Source organism: Schistocerca gregaria, chromosome 3 (genome assembly GCF_023897955.1).
Source record: "Schistocerca gregaria isolate iqSchGreg1 chromosome 3, iqSchGreg1.2, whole genome shotgun sequence".
Classification (NCBI taxonomy): Eukaryota; Metazoa; Arthropoda; class Insecta; order Orthoptera; family Acrididae; genus Schistocerca; species Schistocerca gregaria.
The window spans coordinates 874,005,648-874,027,913 of NC_064922.1; the positions used below are offsets into that span (position 1 = coordinate 874,005,648).

At 46.1% G+C, this 22,266-nt stretch overlaps 1 protein-coding gene across 1 annotated transcript; it reads left to right on the top strand.

The window, feature by feature from the left end:
- Positions 1-512: 512 nt before the first annotated feature.
- Positions 513-15,512, top strand: LOC126354947 (neuropeptide-like 4). The gene is made up of 2 exons (XM_050005030.1): positions 513-617; positions 15,192-15,512. The coding sequence occupies exons 1-2, from the start codon at positions 606-608 to the stop codon at positions 15,411-15,413; spliced, it is 234 nt and encodes a 77-aa protein (XP_049860987.1). The 5' UTR covers positions 513-605; the 3' UTR covers positions 15,414-15,512.
- Positions 15,513-22,266: the final 6,754 nt, after the last annotated feature.

A 22,266-nucleotide genomic window follows, 5' to 3' on the forward strand; every position in this document is an offset into this window, starting at 1 on the left:
TAAGTCTGCAAAAGGCAGGCAGTTTAATTTCATTCGATTTCTTTCCTAGAACTCTTAGTTCCTTTTTGCGGTTTTAAGCTCCAAATTCCACATCCTTACAACTTTTCACAAGACACAAGTATGCAATAAAAATAATAAGTCGTCCATTTTCGTTTCAAGTGACTGAGAGATTTCTCAAATAAATTTCACTTTAGATATGGTAGGTGTTTGGATTACGCGAATTTTGTTACTTCTGCCTTTACACCAGATTCTGTAACGATAAGCTACATAAGGCGACTGCTGCTCGCGTGGTGCGCTACGCTGGGGCTCCAGGAGCATCCTAAGCAGCGTCACCCCAGCCATTACTGTGGTGAAGGCCGCTGCCCGGATCACGCGCTGCACTCTGCATGCGGCAGGGCGCTCCGCCGAGGCCTTGACTCTGGTGCCAGCGGTGTTTCCAGAGACGCTGATGCCGGGGCGACACGTGGCCGGCCGTTACGCTCTGCTGGAACTCCCCCACAGAGAAGCCACCCTGCCTCTACCTATAAAGCCACGCACTGAACGCGGGTACAGCGTACAGTTTCTCAGCTCTCATCAACACGCTGCGTCACTCTCATCTGGACATCATGAAGGCTATCGTGAGTATAGGAGCTGTTTTTTGGAGACAAAAAATTGGCTCTGAGCACTATGGGGCTTAACATCTGAGGCCATCAGTCCCCTAGAACTTTGAACTACTTAAACCTAGCTAACCTAAGGACATCACACACATCCATGCCCGAGGCAGGAATCGAACCTGGGACCGTAGCGGTCGCGCGGTTCCACACTGAAGCACCTAGAACGGCTCGGCCACACCGGCCGGCTTTTGGAGACACAAGAGACTGTGTTGGCAGTAACGATCACAAACGTAAAACCGTCGTCACACAGACCGTGCATTCGAGCGTCATCGTTGAGTGTGGCGTGATTCTGGAGTCATAGCGTGGAAAAGGCGTGCCAGCGGGTTTTCTAGATGGTGTAGAGCAGTATAAAGCTTGACAGATGTCCTAAACGTGCCTTTCAACGTAGACCAAAGAACTGTAAGAACGTCACCCACATCACATGCTTACCATCTCTGGTCAGTACAGAGACGGAGACGCCATATTCGCTTTTAATTGAAGCCTGTGGTGGGTTATGTATTATGTCGTAACTCCGTCATTTGTACCTGCACAGCGAGTACATTAATGTGTGCAGACTTAGCTTACCACTTAGCGCGTAAATGGACAAAACATCTGAACCATCTTCTCAAGCACAGGGTGTCAAGCAGACATTCTAAATAAATATGACCCTGGCCCTGTAAGGCAGCTAATATCAGGTGCGGATCGTAACAAAAATCATTTGAAATGCCGCTGTCACCTAGAATACATAAATTAATAAAAGTGAAAGTTTGGGGTCTATTCGAGAAAGACAACAGAGCTATTCCCTTTTTTTCCACATATAATTTATCAACTGGAACTTTCAGGGGTCAAGTGATAAATAACAATCTTTATCAACTACTTTTGACACTCAGTAACAAGATATTTAATCCTTGGACATATTGAAATGACGATTATTAAAATCGTTATCTCTGCACAAGAAAATTTTTTATCACAGGAAAGAATCATTATTAAAAATTCTCGTCAGCACATTTAAATCTACCTTGTCGAAGCTGTTCAATACACTGAGTTGGTAGAGAATAACTTTACTTTTTGAAACAATCAAAAATTTCTCATGTACTCAATGTGAGGGCAGGTTAGTATCCTTGCTTTTCACATTCAATGGTAAAAGCATACGCAATTAGGAGTGAGCAAAATCTAAAAATTTTATGACTACCGCTCGTGTTCACTTACTCATCTGCATTTCTTTGTGAGACCAAACTGACTGTCACCAATATCGCTTCACTATAGACGTTTCTTCAGAACTCTGGTGGCGGCAATCGATAGAAGAAATAACAGTGCTGATGACTCAGACTTCTGGCTTTCACTTAGTCGTACTGGTGGCACCAATGTCAAAATATCAGTCGGATACGAAGCGATCAACCAGTCTTCTGTAATAACAAAGAATCAAGAGGACAGCATGCGGCACCTATTTATGTCAACACTGCTGCCAAAATCTATTGCTGTAGAAGTGAAGAGGGGAGGGACATTGTGTAGGCCGCTGTGGCCGAGCGGTTCTACGCGCTTCAATCTGTAACCGCTCTGCTACTACGACCGCAGGTTCGAATCCTGCCTCGGATTTGGATGTGTCTAGGCGCTGCAGTCTGGAACCGCGAGACCGCTACGGTCGCAGGTTCGAATCCTGCCTCGGGCATGGATGTGTGTGATGTCCTTAGGTCAGTTAGGTTTAACTATTTCTAAGTTCTAGGGGACTAATAACCTCAGAAGTTGAGTCCCATAGTGCTCAGAGCCATTTGAACCATTTGAATCATGGATGTGCCTGATGTCCTTGGGTTAGTTAGGTTTAAGTAGTTCTAAGTCTAGGGGACTGATGACCTCGGATGTTAAGTCCCACAGTGCCTAGAGCCATTTGAACCTTTTGAACGGGACATTGTGGCTTTTGCACGCAGTGTACGGAAACTATCGTGACAATTTAAAATTGTGCTATATGGGGACGCCATCCGCGATTGCCTGCTTGTCGCGAGTAGTCGCCTTAGCCTTTAAGCATTCGGGCACTCACCCAGGCCTGACTCATGCTCAGTCATGTTTGCATCTTTGATTTTTCCGAATACTTCTACCAAAGATCCTCTCATGCTGTTTGTGGGAACTGCAACACTGAGCTGCAAGGTGTGTTAATGTAGCCTAACGTTAAGGCGACCGTTCACGATAAGCAGTAAACCGGGGGGCTCCAAACCCAGCACGACACAAATTTTCATTTGTTACGCCACATTAATTGCATGGCAAAAGCAGCATGTCTGAACGGTATACGGTAATATCATTTCGTGTTACTGCATCTTCAAGTAGGCCATCCGCATCGATCCATTTATTCCATTTCAGTGCTTGCGCAGCTCGACGAACAAGTGCACGCAGATTTCACAGCGGGTGGTTTACGCGGAAACGTTGTCTTGATTCAGGTCTTTGTAGTTCCAGTACTGATAAAATATAGCATCCCGTTAGAGCGAATGGGAGAAAACGTATGGCTGGATGCACGGTTAGAACGTTCAGCGTTTAAAAATCTGGACTCTGCCTCGTGGTTAATGTGCAGTCTCGTCTACGACGTCCCATGTTAAAAAAGAGCGAGGAATCGGGTAGGGCCTGGAAACTCCCTAAATGTGGTTTCTAGGATGGGACATCTACAGTGGCAGATTGAAGGCCGTGATGAATGAGTTGCCCGCTAACCATACTCCACGTACACTCCTGGAAATGGAAAAAAGAACACGTTGACACCGGTGTGTCAGACCCACCATACTTGCTCCGGACACTGCGAGAGGGCTGTACAAGCAATGATCACACGCACGGCACAGCGGACACACCAGGAACCGCGGTGTTGGCCGTCGAATGGCGCTAGCTGCGCAGCATTTGTGCACCGCCGCCGTCAGTGTCAGCCAGTTTGCCGTGGTATACGGAGCTCCATCGCAGTCTTTAACACTGGTAGCATGCCGCGACAGCGTGGACGTGAACCGTATGTGCAGTTGACGGACTTTGAGCGAGGGCGTATAGTGGGCATGCGGGAGGCCGGGTGGACGTACCGCCGAATTGCTCAACACGTGGGGCGTGAGGTCTCCACAGTACATCGATGTTGTCGCCAGTGGTCGGCGGAAGGTGCACGTGCCCGTCGACCTGGGACCGGACCGCAGCGACGCACGGATGCACGCCAAGACCGTAGGATTCTACGCAGTGCCGTTGGGGACCGCACCGCCACTTCCCAGCAAATTAGGGACACTGTTGCTCCTGGGGTATCGGCGAGGACCATTCGCAACCGTCTCCATGAAGCTGGGCTACGGTTCCGCACACCGTTAGGCCGTCTTCCGCTCACGCCCCAACATCGTGCAGCCCGCCTCCAGTGGTGTCGCGACAGGCGTGAATGGAGGGACGAATGGAGACGTGTCGTCTTCAGCGATGAGAGTCGCTTCTGCCAACCTTGGTGCCAATGATGGTCGTATGCGTGTTTGGCGCCGTGCAGGTGAGCGCCACAATCAGGACTGCATACGACCGAGGCACACAGGGCCAACACCCGGCATCATGGTGTGGGGAGCGATCTCCTACACTGGCCGTACACCTCTGGTGATCGTCGAGGGGACACTGAATAGTGCACGGTACATTCAAACCGTCATCGAACCCATCGTTCTACCATTCCTAGATCGGCAAGGGAACTTGCTGTTCCAACAGGACAATGCACGTACGCATGTATCCCGTGCCATCGAACGTGCTCTAGAAGGTGTAAGTCAACTACCCTGGCCAGCAAGATCTCCGGATTTGTCGCCCATTGAGCATGTTTGGGACTGGATGAAGCGTCGTCTCACGCGGTGTGCACGTCCAGCACGAACGCTGGTCCAACTGAGGCGCCAGGTGGAAATGGCATGGCAAGCCGTTCCACAGAACTACATCCAGCATCTCTACGATCGTCTCCATGGGAGAATAGCAGCCTGCATTGCTGCGAAAGGTGGATATACACTGTACTAGTGCCGAAATTGTGCATGCTCTGTTGCCTGTGTCTATGTGCCTGTGGTTCTGTCAGTGTGATCATGTGATGTATCTGACCCCAGGAATGTGTCAATAAAGTTTCGCTTCCTGGGACAATGAATTCACGGTGTTCTTATTTCAATTTCCAGGAGTGTATTTCCGATAGAATAGGCAAGCTAACATGCTGCTATTGAAAGCCGTGGTACCATTATTTGATAATGCAAGCTCATTTTTTTGCCATAAATGGCATAGACGAGAGAAGCGAGATCTCCTACTAATTCTAGTAGTGCTGCAAACGATTTTCAGCTATGCCGATCAACAATACGGATTCATAGACTGTAGGTCGGGATTAAGAGAGATACCCCCGAAAGTGATAGAAAATGCACCATTGAAGGCGTTCACTTTGGCCACTGCAGCCAGACGCGGCGTGTCATGCGTGCCAAGAGTCCAGGCGGCAGCCGAGGACATCGAACCGTCGATGCTAATACGGCCACAGTCGTGGCGGCCTTCCAGCGCCGAGCCAGAGTTGTAGAACCATTTGTATGGGCCGTGATCTGGTGACCACATACGGCCGTGAGGGTCATCTCGTACAGTGCTCTCGTCTTCTGGTCCATTAGCTACGTCCGACCCTCCTTTATCAGATTGGTCTACATATGCCTCACTGTCACATCAGAATGACACCTGCGAAATGTCAGGACATGACAAAACGGATGTCCGAATACCATTTGACGCTCTGTGGCACGTAAGCACCTTCCTTTCACGTTTCCACTTCGTTTCACGGCTGTGCATTTGGTGACTTTTGACGTTACACCTAAAACAATCTTCTCATAATTTTAATCACACGTTGTTAGTATACTGTTCTAATCATCCTCCGAACCAAGGCAAAATGAGTGTAAGGAGAGCGTTGCTAGATGCGTTGAAGTAACTTAAAATTCGGATTTTGCCAACCGACCTGAGGAATCCTAATATTTTCGTTTTGCGTCTAGTCAGTAGCTGGATCAAAATCGTCCATACAACCGCTGGGTAATCATTCTATCACTGCTCGAAAAATGACGTAGAAAAAGCCGAAATAATTAATTCTGTTTCCCAGAACCATTTGCAGAGAAGATCGTAATACTGTTCCTGCTTTCAGTCATCATACCAACACCGAAATACCAGATATTGAGATAAGTTGATCGGGAAACAAAAAAATCAAATAATACTGCTCATCGGAAGAAATAAAACCAAACCTGTTGCCATTCTATATTATATATGCGAATATACTTGCTACCTTCAAGCAACAGTTCATCGTAGACCGTAAAAGCAGCAGGCTAAGCGTTAGCTTGTGTGGCAAATGAAGATTGACTGAGCACAAGTAGCCGTATTACAGCCGGCCCTGCTGGCCGCGTGGTCTAACGCGCTGCTCCCCAATCGGGAAGCCGTGCCCGTCCCCTGCGTTAATCCGCCCGGCGGATTAGTGTCGGGGTCCGGTGTGCCGGCCAGTCTGTGGATGGTTTTCGATCTACATCGGCGAATGCCGGCTGGTTCCCCTTATTCCGCCTCAGTTACACTATGTCGGTGATTGCTGCGCAAACACTGTCTCCACGTACGCGTGCACCATAATTACTCTACCACGCAAACATCTGGGGTTACACTCGTCTGGTATCAGACGTTACCGGGGGAGGGGGGGGGGGGGTGTGGACGGGGGGGGGGGGTGGGAGGTGAGAGGGGGAGGGGGGAACGGGAGGGAAGGAAGGGGCGAAACCACACAATCACTCTGGGTTCGGTGTGGGGCGGCGGTGGGGTTGATGGACTGCTGTGGCCTGTTGTGGAGTTGTGAACCACTGAGGGCTACGGCGGAATCGTATCATGGCTACAAACGAGATGGCCACCGACTACACGACAGTCAGATAGCAGTTGACAACAACCTAGTAGCACACGATTGAAAGCTCGTGCATTTACAACTACAAGACGCGACTGGAAGCCTGAGACGACTTTATTCAGTGAAGTACTGTTCACCACATTAGATACCCCGTAATGTATGAGTTTCCACTTTTCTGTGGAATGTAGACTACACGAAACTTCCTGGCAGACTAAAACCTTGTAACGCTCCGGTACTCGAACCCGGGACCATTGCTTTCTGAGCTATCCTGTTACGAATCACTGTTCATCCTCACTGCTTCTGTTCCATCAGTAACTTATCTCCTACCTTGCAAACAGTAAACCTATGAGGGCGGCTTGTGAGCTGTTATTGGATAGTTCAATCGAAAGGACACGTGTTCGCGAAAGGCAAATGTCCGGCAAATAGTTTCAATTTCCAGAGAATTTCACTCCGTAAGGACCATACATATTGGAAAATAGAAGTGGAATGCTGGAGCTTATTGGAGCTTAGGTCTGAGAGTCGCACTTGACCGTCAACATAAGTACATGTAACGTATCATACATAAATAACATAAGACCCATCATTCGTCTGTTACACAATTGACAATAAATCACTGGCAAATGTAACAACTATTAAAAGGTGTAGAATCAATCGTACGGTTTGACAAAGGAACGACTACGTAAAAACAGGTTGTCGAAAAAGCAGATTGAGTCATTGTAAAAATGCTAAGGAAAAGTGAGTCACCTACAAAATACTTTAGCGAGATGATTCGTCGGATTATTGAGCGTTACTTGTATGGTACGGTTAATGGAGAAGATCACAGCAGCCCCTGCTTTTCTCGCCAGCTCGTTTAGTAGGCGCAGGAGCGTCACGGAAATGGTCATCAAACTATAGTGGCAGATGTTACAAGAGAGGTATTGTGTATCACTGGATGTGTTATTGTCAAAATTCTCGCAGTTTATGTTCCAAGAAGAGTCTTTCAACATACCACTTTCTCCGAAATTCTTTTCTTGAAAACAGTGGATTTGCGTCTAGTTGGCCAATGGTTGAAATCTCCATTTGGCCGTGGAAATTTATGCTTTTCCGATCTTTCCCTAAATCGCTTAAGGAAAATGCTTGAGTGGTTCCCAGAACGATTTTTTTTATCATCCTTCTAGCAGCTGAGCCAGTGGTCCAGCACTAATAACCTATTCATTTCCATCCATTTAACAGCTCGCAAAATGACGATAATTGAATAGTGACATGTATCCAGAATGAGATTTTCACTCTGCAGCGGAGTGTGCGCTGATATGGACACTTCCTGGCAGATTAAAACTGTGTGCTGGAGCGAGAATCGAACTCGGGACCTTTGCCTTTTGCGGGCAAGTGCTCTACCAACTGAGCTATCGAAGCACGACTCCCGCCCCGTCCTCACAGCTTTACTTCTGCCAGTACCTCGTCTCCTAACTTCCAGACTTTACAGAAGCTCGCCTGCGAACCTTGCAGAACTAGCACTCCTGAAAGAAAGGAGAGCTTCTGTAAAATCCCGATGGTAGGAGACGAGGTACTGGTAGAACTAAAGTTGTGAGTACGGGACGGGAGTCGTCCTTGGGTAGCTCAGTTGGTAGAGCACTTGCCCGCAAAAGTCATACGTATGCTTACCTACAGCTGTACCGCCGAGACGCGTTATTGCCAAATGGGAGAGGGAACGGAAGTAGTGATAGTGATGCCGGAAGTACCGTCCGCTACAAACTAAAAGATTTTGAATTTAGGCCATTCTCTCTGACTGTCACAATGATATTAATCTTACTATTATTTGAACTCTAGCATGTTCAGACATACGCATCTGCCGTAGTGATTCGCCGTTACTTTCCGATATGACAGTTCACGGTAACACTGCAGTGCCGCCGGAAGTCACACACAACCAGAGGACAGAGGCGCCCACCGGCGGACGTCACACGACGTGACGGGGAGCACGCCGGCCCCACAGACAGGCAGCGCATCAAGTAGCGTGTTCCGGGCTGCTGGCAGCCACAGCACTGCACTCTGGAACTCCCGTGCAGTCGTCCAAAAATTGAACCCACAGCGGTTTGGTCTCCCTCTGCCCCTCTAACACACCGCTCGGTATCTGATCGATAAGAAACGCCTGGAATTTGGCAGAAACAAAGAGGACGCGTCGATGGGTCGTATCTCCAATAGGGTAGACAATGAAAGCTAATTTTAAGAGATTTGTGTAGGGTCAGACTTACACAGATCACAGTGGATCTAAAGTTTTGTTAACTGTCATCAACTTACAGCTCGTAAAACTTAAGCTTGTAGCAACCGTTCAAAGCTGCAACCGTCGATCGTCAATCGTAAATAATCGTCTGTGGCGGCAGTGGGAGAATGTTCTGGCTGTCACTATCCGCCTGTCAGACCGGAAGTTACACTCAGCTGCTGATCTACTGTCCTGGGGCCGTGGAGGTGTCTGGATCCCACTCTTTGCAGATGTTTCGTTGCCTCTTTAATAGTTTAGTTAATGAAAAAGAGACAGTGGGAAAGATACAGGTCAATTATTACCAGTTAACGTGAATAGCTGGATATATTGCAAAAAAAAAAAAAAAAATGAGACAGTCCTGTCACAGTGCTTTGTAGCTTGTACTGTCAGACGTGACATACAGATTTGAGATCTAGTTATTGTTTTTTAAATTGACATAAAAATTAGCTCCCGCTAATAACATATATTCTAAAATACACAGTTCCCTTACATATACTTATTGTTTAGTCGTATTTTTGCGGACCCACAGCTTCATATGAATGTTAGAGGTCGTCGTTTCCTTTTAGCTTTATAAGTAACAAACAAAGCCTCCGAATTATTTTTTTCTATTGTTTTTCTGTTCATAAACAAAAAGAAGTCGATGAACTGAACGACTAAAGTATGGTAACGCCACTTTCACCCTAGGTAAAAGCTATGCAGCGGCATCTTGAAATCACAGACACATCTGGCGTCTGCTAAACGTTTGTAGTGACCCTCACCGCAACAACCGTTCACGCAAGTGCTACCCTAAAAAAACGCTGTGACGCTGCCACATTCATTCTCGTGGCTAGTGACGTCATTCCCATAGCAATAGATAAGCCCTACGCCATAAGTACGACGTGTGTTGCGATTCTAATTAAGTACTGTATAAATTTATTAGTACAAAGAGTTCGGTGCACCCAAGTGACAGTGGAAATCCCTCATAAACTACCGATTCTGGTTGCATGTAAAGTGTTTCCAACGAAACTTCCAGGCACATTAAAACTGTGTGGCGGCCCGAGACTCTAGCTCGGAGTTCCTAGATAACAGAACGCAGCGTGTCATCCTCAATGAAGAGAAGTCTTCCGAAGTAAGAGTGATTTCAGGTGTGCCGCAGGGGAGTGTCGTAGGACCGTTGCTATTCACAGTATACATAAATGACCTGGTGGATGACATCGGACGTTCACTGTGGCTTTTTGCAGATGATGCTGTGGTGTATCGAGAGGTTGTAGCAATGGAAAATTGTACTGAAATGCAGGAGGATCTGCAGCGAATTGACACATGGTGCAGGGAATGGCAATTGAATCTCAATGTAGACAAGTGTAATGTGTTGCGAATACACAGTATGATAGATCCCTTATCATTTAGCTACAAAGTAGCAGGTCAACAACTGGAAGCAGTTAATTCCATAAATTATCTGGGAGTACGCGTTAGGAGTGATTTAAAATGGAATGACCATATGAAGTTGATCGTCGGTAAAGCAGATGCCAGACTGAGATTCATTGGAAGAATCCTAAGGAAATGCAATCCGAAAACAAAGGAAGTAGGTTACAGTACACTTGTTCGGCCACTGCTCAAATACTGCTCAGTAGTGTGGGATCCGTACCAGATAGGGTTGATAGAAGAGATAGAGAAGATCCAACGGAAAGCAGCGCGCTTCGTTACAGGATCATTTAGCAATCGCGAAAGCGTTACGGAGATAATAGATAAACTCCAGTGGAAGACTCTGCAGGAGAGACGCTCAGTAGCTCGGTACGGGCTTTTGTTAAAGTTTAGAGAACATACCTTCACCGAAGAGTCAAGCAGTATATTGCTCCCTCCTACGTATATCTCGCGAAGAGACGATGAGGATAAAATCAGAGAGATTAGAGCCCACACAGAAGCATACCGACAATCCTTCTTTCCACGAACAATACGAGACTGGAATAGAAGGGAGAACCGATAGAGGTACTCAGGGTAGCCCCCGCCACACACCGTCAGGTGGCTTGAGGAGTATGGATCTAGATGTAGATGTAGATGTAGAAGTAGAGCTTGGGACCTTTGCATTTTTCGGGCATGTGCTCTGACAACTTAGCTACCGAAGTACGGCCCACTGCCCCTCGTGTGAGAGCATATCTCCCGTAAGTATTCACGGTGGTAAGTTTCTCCGACTTACGATGATGCTTGCTGCTACACTTTTCTCTGCACTTTCATTGGTCTACCTTGAGGATACATATGACTGTACCAGACAGGTACTCAGATGCCTTTCTCTTCGTATCTGACGCATGTGGTAATTATTTTTGACCGTTTCTTCGAAATCCGAGCTGAGCTGTACGTCGGCTATATCTGGCCAAATAAGTCATTTCAAATATCGAGGGAAGGTGGAATAGGAGAATGCGTGGTGTTCCGGCCTAACACGAAGATGAAGAACGCTAAAGATGGGAGGGGTGTGAGATGATGTCAGACAATAGCTCGCTCAGTAGGACCACACCACGACAGGAGCGGCCTCTATAAGAAGAGAAAATAAGCACTGCTCATGCCAGCCTGGGCCTGACGTTACTAGGGGACAGTAGAAGGCGGACGCTGGTAGAAACCAAGCCTTAGAAAAGAGCGCTACGATAGTCGTTATTAGTGATCCACAAACTTGCATGAACATCGTAGACAGTGAAGGTCACTGACTTTTTGGATGTCGCCCATCGCTTGCGACAACGTTATAAATCCAAAATTAAGTATTGTCAATATTCTTTATTGTAATAAAAACTATTAATATGATTTTCTTGGATTGTTGAATAGCTATCCGAGAAAACAGCACCCCTTGGGCAGCCTATAAGAGACGAGTGAGCAGGATCCCACGCCTGGTAAAACGCTTGCGACGGTTGTGGCGCCTTCTGGTTGAGGACTTTTTCCGTTATCCTTTACCTGCGAAATATAAATGATGTATTCCTCATCTGTCTCTACACACTAAGACTCACACAGACGGCAAAGCAATGCCATTGTCTCAATTTAATAATAAGTATATGAAATTATATGAGAACCTGTTTTTGTATCTGATCCAACATGCTCCAGAAATAGTGTCTAAGAATTCTTAAAAATTCAATATCTCATTTTTTATATGTTAACACGTTCAATAAACCGAAGGTGCTGGCGTAAGTAAACATAATGTCCGCATTAAATTTATATAATGCTGGTCTCGTTATGCTAAGGAAAAAAATTCTCAGACTAAAACAGCGAGGACGCTGATGTTAATGAAATTTTACTTTTCTTACGTTGGAACATGGTGCATGTTGATGTAAGTCGGGTGTCAATTAGATCTGTATGGTTTTCTAAAAATTATCTGGAAGATTTTCTATCTATAGAAATTCTCTCGCAGTTTGGAATGGGTTTGTAAGCATTTTCCTCCTTCATTTAAAACACGAAATAAAATAACGTGGCCGCCCGGGGTGGCCAAGCGGTTCTAGGCGCTTCAGTCCGAAACCGCGTCACTTCTACGGTCGTAGGTTCGAATCCTGCCTCGGGCATGGATGTGTGTGTTATCCTTAGTTATGTTTAAGTAGTTCTAAGTCCTATGGGACTGATGACCTCAGATGTTAAGACCCATAGTGCTCAGAGCCATTTGAACCATTTTTTTAATAATGTGAAAGAAATGAACATCGGAATACAAATGTGTCTGTAATTCTGTTAATGATCATTCACGTGAAGAGCGTCGGCTGCCGTGAAAAGGATAATAGCACCTTGGTCCCGTTTGGACACATTTGGTTATAACGTCGCCATAGTTCACGTTTCCGCATTTACCTCTGGCACTTTGGAAAGACACGAATGCCACACTAATTCCTTGGCTATATGCCAGTGCTTCTTTACTCGCATCGGAGAGTCGCACTACGTTGTCATATGCTGTCCTCAAACAGAAACTTTTTGATTCACCCTTATAGATGTTCAGAAACATGAAATAAAAAAATTAAAAGACAGGACAGTACACCTTTACGTAAAAATGGATTGGCAGGAAGCAAACGGCCGGATTGAGTACGAGTTTTAGATACATGTAGCTTGTTCAGCACATTTGGCACCGTCGGATCACGAGTTAGCCCCACACATAAAAATGCTTGTAAAACACACGCAAATTATTACTATCTTGTCATGAGAGACTGGGTACAACTTGGTTAGGGTAGTGTATTTTTCAAAGAAATCGTCCTGGTTATAATAAAGCAGGTAGGGCACCCGTAGAGGAATGTTAACCAAGCCATTTAGAGACTCAGTCCACTTACTGAATAAAGGTTACAGAAAGTGTATCGATCTGAAGTGCGGCCACGTAGAAAATAAACACAACGAGTGACGGGTCCAAACTTTGCTCTTTATCCTAGCATCAATGTATATCTAAGGCCAAAATCTCCAGTAAAAATCTTGACGTTTTTCTTATTTCGACAGTCTTTCAGTTGGTTTGATGCTGTTCTCGATCTGTGCCTATTGTCTTCAGATCTTTTCATCTCTACATAACGCCTATATCCGCTACCATCTGTTTGCCAAATTTTAATAATTTTGTCCATGTGATGATCCACAAATAGCAAGCATTTCAACAAAGTCCTAATTAAAAATAACCAAGAGCTGTTGACTTTTCACCACCACTTAGAATCAAGCGATCGTCATCTGGTGTTGTAAAATTATTTACTCAGCCTCGGCAATTTCTTCATTACTGTGAAGCAAAAATATACAATAAAAACTATTCCTGTATCGCTGTAAGTGGTGTAAATAGCAAAATGCATTTAGTTGCTGTGATGCAGTAAGAATGCTATCATACGGGCTATGTCAACACCCGTTGATGAACAGCTGATCGAAACTAGAAGTGAATAGAGGTTTATGGCATCAAAAGCCAACGCTTCTTGGATGTTGCAGCCGTTGCCCCACTAACATTCCCCGGCTTTTGTTAAAGGATTGTCAGAGACATATTTTCTCTCCCTTTTTAATGTCTCTTCACCTCATACACAGCCGGAAGGAAAAAGTAGTACACCGGGAAAGATGACGTCGATTTTGATCCGATGACGGCATACGCCACCTGGGGGTAGCAGGTGTACTGATAATGGGTTCAACGTCGTCCGCCAAGCGTCAGCCGTGTCTGTCCGTTAATGGGGAATGCTCAAAGCCAGAAGCCTCAGTGTGGCGCAGACATGTGAAGCAAGCAGGCAGTCTTAACACTGAAATGCACTCGTACTTCCTACAAACAACTGAGCGAGTTTCAGGAGGTACAAAATTGAGGCTTTCCGAATGGCGGGAATGTCCTCTCGGGCAACTGCTACACAGGCTGTGCGAATTCATGCAACACAGACGCCCGCCTGTATCGGCGTGCTGTAAGCTCAGCAGTGACAGACTGTAGACTTATCACAGCGCAGATAAGAGGACTTGGAATCCCAGGCGTGTCAACACGAACTGTTAATCGGATGTTAGCTGTGGGACTTGGGGTATCGACACATAATAGACCTGCACGTCTCGATTGGTGCCCTCAGTTTGGAAGATGGAATGACGAGCCGTGGTCTTCAGCGATGAAAACAGATTCTGCCTGCACGCAATTGACAGCCGTTTGCTCGTACTACGTAGGCCTGGTAAGAGCTATCTCGTAGAGTGTGGTGGTGGTGGTGGTTAGTGTTTAACGTGCCGTCGATAGCGAGGTCATTAGAGACGGAGCGCAAGCTCGGGTTAGGGAAGGATTGGGAAGGAAATCGGCGGTGCCCTTTCAAAGGAACCATCCCGACATTTGCCTGAAACGATTTAGGGAAATCACGGAAAACCAAAATCAGGATGGCTGGAGACGGGATTGAACCGTCGTCCTCCCGAATGCGAGCCCAGTGTTGTCGTAGAGTGTATTCCTCCAAGACACACTGGTCCCACCCCGAGCCTTATGCTGTGGGGTGCGATAAACTACAACTCTCGTTCACGTTTGATGTTTCTGGAGGGAATAACAACCAGCGTTCGGCACGTGGAGATTGTTGTTACATGCATTCTTTTGCTGTTCTTGCAACAGGAAGGTGATGATTTGTTCGAACAGTATAATGCTCCCGCGCACACTGTGCTCTGCGACACGTGCAGGAACTTCCGTGGCGAGCACGATCTCTTGTCTCCAACACAGCACTCGTACGACTCGTCAACCGATAATACTTACAGAACTACGTGAAGAGCTTGAGCAGGCGTGGCATAACATATTCCAGGGCAGTATTCGCCATCTGTACGATAGACTGAATACCAGAGTCAGCACTTGTATTGCTGCCCTTGGAGGCTACACCACGTGCTAATATGAGTGTTTCAGCACAGCTCGATACCTGGTATCTCAGAATCACTTACGCTTTTGGCTGCAAATTTGATAATTTCATGGACTCCATATGCACTGTTGCAACAAATTTTTTTCCTGCAATGCATTGTATCTGTTCCTTTAATTTCGAAACTGGAAGGTACCGCCTTCCCAGAGTGGGACGTCGGTCTGTGACGCGGTCCTTGCCCGCAGGTGCTGTCGCTGCTGCTGCTGCTGGGCGTGGTGGCGCTGTCGGCGGCGGGCCCCGCCCCCGTGGCCCGCGCCCAGCCGCTGCCGCTGCCGCAGCCGCTGCCCCTGAGGCAGGCGGCGCCCGCCGCCGCCCCCGGGCCCGCCAGCCGCGAGTCGCTGACGCCCAGCGAGCAGTTCTACTACGGCTACTACTACCCCGCCTACTCCTACTACCTGCTAGGCTAGACGGCCTCCTGCTCACTGCACCGCACCACCACCACCGGACCAACGACCCTGTAACGCCAACGCTGTTTTATCGAACCAATAAAGTATTGTGAACCGGCAGATCTTCTTCTCATGTCCATAACCTGATCCCACAGTGCAATAGCCCTCGAATAAAGATACTGCGTATCTTTCCTACATACATATTTCCTTTTTCACTTATATGGAGACCACAAGAAAATTCATTTTTTTTTACCTTTTTTATGCAGGGTGTTACAAAAAGGTACGGCCAAACTTTCAGGACACATTCGTCACACACAAATAAAGAAAAGATGTTATGTGGACATGTGAACGGAAACGCTTAATTTCGATGTTAGAGCTCATTTTAGTTTCGTCAGTATCTACTGTACTTCCTCGATTCACCGCAAGTTGGCCCCATTGAAGGAAGGTAAATCAGCAAGCAGTAAAGGAAACAAAAGAAAAATTCGGAGTAGGAATTAAAATCCATGGAGAAGAAATAAAAACTTTGAGGTTCGCCGATGACATCGTAATTCTGTCAGACACAGCAAAGGACTTGGAAGAGCAGTTGAACGGAATGGATAGTGTCTTGAAAGGAGGATATAAGATGAACATCAACAAAAGCAAAACGGGGATAATGGAATGTAGTCGAGTTAACTGGGGTGATGCTGAGGGAATTAGATTAGGAAATGAGACACTTTTAGTAGTAAAGGAGTTTTGCTATTTGGGGAGCAAAATAATTGATGATGGTCGAATTAGAGAGGATATAAAATGTAGACTTGCAATGGCAAGGAAAGCATTTCTGAAGAAGCGAAATTTGTTAACATCGAGTATAGGTTTAAGTGTCAGGAAGTCGTTTCTGAAAGTATTTGTATGGAGTGCAGCCATGTATGGAAATCAAACATGGACGATAAATAGTTTGGACAAGAAGAGAATAGAAGTTTTCGAAATGTGGTGCTACAGAAGAATGCTGAAGATTAGATGGGTAGATCACATAACTAATGAGGAAGTATTGAATAGAATTGGGGAGAAGAGGAGTTTGTGGCACAACTTGACAAGAAGAAGGGACCGGTTAGTAGGACATGTTCTGAGACATCAAGGGATCACAAATTTAGCATTGGAGGGCAGCGTGGAGGGTAAAAATCGCAGAGGGATACCAAGACATGAATACACTAAGCAGATTCAGAAGGACGTGGGTTGCAGTAAGTACTGGGAGGTGAAGAAGCTTGCACAGGACAGGGTAGCATCGAGACATGCATCAAACCATTTTCACGACTGAAGACCACAGCAACTACAACAATGTTGACTTCGGTGCTTCTGTTGACATGCGACTCATTGTTCTACAGTACTAGCATCAAGCCCATCAGTACGTAGCATCAGCAGGTTAGTGTTCATCACGAACGTGGTTTTGCAGTCAGTGCAATGTTTACAAATGCGGAGATGGCAGATGCCCATTTGATGTATTGATTAGGACGGGACAGTAGCCGTGGCGCGGTACGTTTGTATCGAGACAGATTTCCAGAACGAAGGTGTACCGGCAGAAAGACGTTCGAAGCAATTGATCGGCGTCTTAGGGAGCACGGAACATTCCAGCCTATGACTCGCGACTGGGGAAGACCTAGAACGACGAGGACACCTGCAATGGACGAGGCAATTCTTCGTGCAGTTGACGATAACCCTAATATCAGCGTCAGAGAAGTTGCAGCTGTACAAGATAACGTTGACCACGTCACTGTATGGAAAGTTCTACGGGAGAACCAGCTGTTTCCGTACCATGTACAGCGTGAACAGGCACTATCAGCAGCTGATTGGCCTCCACGGGTACACTTCTGTGAATGGTTCATCCAACAACGTGATCGCATCTAAGAACGTAGTTGGAGGATCTCTGGAACTAGAGGATAATCGGCGAATGGATTGACCTGCCTATTCACCTGACTTAAACCCCCTTGAGCACGTATGGGATTCAATGGGGAAACATATTGTAACACGTCCACACGTATCGACAACCATTCAACATTTGTCAACCTCCCTACTGGACAGATGGAACAGCGTGCTACAGGAACTCGTTACCAACCGTGTGGCCTGCAAGGAAGCAGAGAATCCATTGCCGTTCATGGTGATCACATATCCTATAAAAAACTATTTGTAATGTCCAGGGGAACCTCGTAAATGGCGTGGCTAGAGTGTATTAAATGTCTTTAATTAGAAGCGTCGTTCCTTCTCGTCTTATTTTCTACATATTTCAGTTAGCTTGGGTGCTGTATTAAATGTATGGTCCTAATCTCTTTAGTCATTAAATTTTGTACACCAATGTATTAAGAGAAACTATAAAACAAAAAATATTAAAAATGCAATGACCACTCGAAAACTTCAGAGGGACACGAACACCAATAATGTAGTGACAATAGGTATTAAAAATGGTTCAAATGGCTCTGAGCACTATGGAACTTAACATCTATGGTCATCAGTCCCCTAGAACTTAGAACTACTTAAACCTAACTAATCTAAGGACATCACACAACACCCAGCCATCACGAGGCAGAGAAAAACCCTGACCCCGCCGGTAATCGAACCCGGGAACCCCGGCGTGGGAAGCGAGAACGCTACCACACGACCACGAGATGCGAGCCACAGGTATTAATATAGGTATAGTTATAGTTACTCGACGAATCATGGGCTCACCAGAGGCAGTTAGTAAGATATATAGCAATCTGAGCACCAAGCTATTCTCTTAGAATTTTAATTAAATTCCTTTTCTTTTGTGTTGTTCATTTAGTTAGATATCCAATATTTTGTTTTATTTCTGCATTATAAATTTACAATATCTGCTGGTAACTTACTTCATCACTATACAGGATGCTCTTAATTCCCCCATGCAGACCTCTAGCACTTGAAGTAGCTGATATTTCGAATTGGAACCCATGTCCGGAACCGCACCGTTTTCACATTGCAACCATTTGAAAACATATTCGATCGAGACCATTTTTGCAAGTAATTTATTAGACGTTACACAATAAATCACTTGTTTAACAATTCCACTCACTAAGAACGAAAAAGAGGAGGAAAGTTAATCAGCTTTCAAAACACTGTTGTTTATAGTTAAACGTTTTTGTCCTTTTCGAAGGAGGGTTAGCATTCTGATCCGCTGGAAGTAATGTTCGACGTGGCTAAACACAACCCACACCATTATTGAGCCACCACCAGCTTGCATACTCCTTTGTTGAGAACTTTGGTCCATGGCTTCTAAGGTCTGCGCCACACTCGGACCCTACCATCAGCTCTTACCAACTGAAATCTGGACTCATCTGACCAGGACACGGTTTTCCAGTCGTCTACGTTCCAACCGATACGGTCAGAAGCCCAGGGAAGGCGCTGCAGGCGATGTCGTGCTGTTAACAAAGTCACTTGCGTCAGTCGTATACTGCTATAGCCCATTATCGCCGAATTTCGCCGTAATATCCCAACGGATACATTTGTCGTACGTCTCGCATTGATTTCTGCCATTATTTCATGCAGTGTTGTTTGTCTGTTACCACTGACAAGTCTAAGCAAAAACGTTTGCTCTCGGTCGTTAAGTGAAGGCCGTCGGCCACTGCGTTGTCCGTGGTGAAAGGTTATTCCTGAAATCTGATATTCTCGGCACACTCGAAAATGTGGATCTCGCAATACGAGGTGCATTCAAGTTCTGAGGCCTACGATTTTTTTTTCTCCGGACTGGAAAGAGATAGAACCATGCGCATTGTATTATAATGAGACCGCGTTCATTGTCAGTAGGTCAAAGAGGTGGCAGCACCGTACGGCAGATGGAATTTTACCGCCAGCGGCGAGAATGAGAACTGTTTTAAATACTTAAAATGGCTACGTTTTCCTTACTTGAACAGCGTGCAATCATTCGTTTTCTGAATTTGCGTGGTGTGAAACCAATTGAAATTCATGACAGTTGAAATGGCAAATGGTTCAAATGGCTCTGAGCACTATGGGACGTACAATCTGTGGTCATCAGTCCCCTAGAACTTAGAACTACTTAAACCTAACTAACCTAAGGACATCACACACATCCATGCCCGAGGCAGGATTCGAACCTGCGACCGTAGTGGTCACGCGGTTCCAGAGACCACCGCGCCCGGCTCGACAGTTGAAGGAGACATGTGGTGATGGAGTTATGCATGTGTCGAAAGTGCGATCGTGGGTGCGACAGTTTAATGAAGGCAGAACATCGTGTGACAACAAACCGAAACAACGTCGGGCCGCACAAGGCGGTCTGACGACATGATCGAGAAAGTGGAGAGAATTGATTTGGGGGATCGCCGAATGACTGTTGAACAGATCGCCTCCAGAGTTGGCGTTTCTGTGGGTTCTGTGCACACAATCCTGCATGACAACCTGAAAATGCGAAAAATGTCATCCAGGTGGGTGCCATGAATGCTGACGGACGACCACATGGCTGCCCGTGTGGCATGTTGCCAAGCAATGTTGACACGCAACGACAGCATGAATGGGACTTTTTTTTCGTCGGTTGTGACAATGGATGAGACGTGGATGCCATTTTTCAATCCAGAAACAAAGCGCCAGTCAGCTCAATGGAAGCACACAGATTCACCGCCACCAAAAAGATTTCGGGTAACCGCCAGTGCTGAAAAAATGATGGTGTCCATGTTCTGGGACAGCGAGCGCGTAATCCTAACCCATTGCGTTCCAAAGGGCACTACGGTAACAGGTGCATCCTACGAAAATATTTTGAAGAACAAATTCCTTCCTACACTGCAACAAAAACGTCCGGAAAGGGCTGCACGTGTGCTGTTTCTCCAAGACAACGCACCCGCACATCGAGCTAACGTAATGCAACAGTTTCTTCGTAATAACAACTATGAAATGATTCTTCATGCTCCCAATTCACCTGACCTGGCTCCTAGTGACTTTTGGCTTTTTCCAGCAATGAAAGACACTCTCCGTGGCCGCACATTCACCAGCCGTGCTGCTATTGCCTCAGCGATTTTCCAGTGGTCGAAACAGACTCCTAAAGAAGCCTTCGCCGCTGCCATGGAATCATGGCATCAGCGTTGTGAAAAATGTGTACGTCTGCAGGGCGATTACGTCGAGAAGTAACTCCAGTTTCATCAATTTCGGGTGAGTAGTGAATTAGAAACAAAAATCGGAGGCCTTAGAACTTGAATGCACCTCGTATAAATCTCCTAACGATTTCCGCAGTGGAATGTCCCAGACGTCCATCTCCAACTACCATCCTGCGTACAAAGTCTGTTAATTCCCCCGTGCGACCATAGTCACGTCTGCAACCGTTTCACATCAATCTCCTGAGTAAAAACGACAGATCCTCCAATGCACTGCCCTTTTATACCTTGTGTACGTCATAATAACGCCATCTATATGTGTGCACACTGCTATCCCACGACTTTTGTCACCTCAGTGTGTGGTTACTTGGTGGTCATCTACGGCTCGAACAGTGCTACTCTGGGCGGCAAGCTGAGGACAACAGCTGGGGTAAGTTAGATTGCGCCAGTCCCCTGGATTACATTACAAATTTCGGCGCAGTGAACCAAGTAGTATTGGGATCCATCCATCGGATGTGACACCAAACTCAGCAAATCTATTTCTTGCAGTTCGAGAAGAATAGGAAACGTGCCGTCACTCAGTTTGCCCCACTTCCTTCTATCTCTCTCCTCCTCCTCCTATCTCTCACTCTTTTCTTCTCTCTCTCTCTTGTGTGGTGTCAGGCAAATACAACACCTTCCATGAAAACCCTCACATGATAAGCAAATCCAGTAGTATGTCACATAGCTCTGAATAAATCGTGACATTAAATTAACCAAAGTAATACGAGTAACGAGTGAGCAAATGGAATACCACAGACTATCACAAGAATGCCTAAATGCATGTCATACCATCCCACCGTGAGGCAGACGCAGTTCCGAGGGGAGAAACGAGAACAGAAGCCGAGAGCAGAACCGTGTTAAGCTAGAAGGCCCTACGATAAGGGACGGACTGGACACCCACGTCGCCAGCTAACCACTAGGGCCACACAACCTGTACGTTTTACCGTGAGACTGTTTCGCGTCTCTGTTACGCAAAGGACCACCCCCCAGCCCATGTTAAAAGCTAGAGCCCTCCAGAAAAAACAGTATAGATCTTATGATAACACAAAAAGGGCCTCTACCACCCGCAAGTTTTGGCGTGAGACTTTTTCGCGTCTCTGTTACGTTGCTAACTTTAAAAACATTGCCCCTCCACGAAAAGTATAACGTTTCTCATTGGATAGACAGAATTTTTGTAGGGAGAGCTTAAGGTTAACATTGAGACCCTGATTGGTCAGATGAAAACATATCCAGATAGTTTTTTATAAACATACTTCGGTAAATTGTAGTAAGGAGAAGTTACGAGAGTAGAGTTGCTTCCGAGATGGCGAGGTGAGTGGAGCTGCGCCGGCCGCTGCCCCCTGAAGCTGCCTAACCAACAACAAGGTAATGAACGTACACGATGCTGCATAACAGCGCTTCACTCAGAACTGCAGAAGTCGCATCTGTTACACCCCCTTTTTGCGTAATACCAGTGTCGATCGTAAATTAAAGCTCATGGTGTTCACATTTGCCACTTGAAGTAAAAATCTGAAACGCTATGATTTCTGTGTTATATAATCATTGAGAAGCCACATCAGCCACTGTAATTTGCGACAAGTTAGATAAGTAATTAAAGATAATTGAGGGTCACTGCAGACCATTTTGATAGTTTTCTCTCTTGTGAAACTTAATTGAAACCTAGATTATAGATGTGATATCCTTCGATCCATCGTAGAACTTGGAAACCCATTCAGGGAATATTCGTTCACATTTTTGTTGAACGCAGT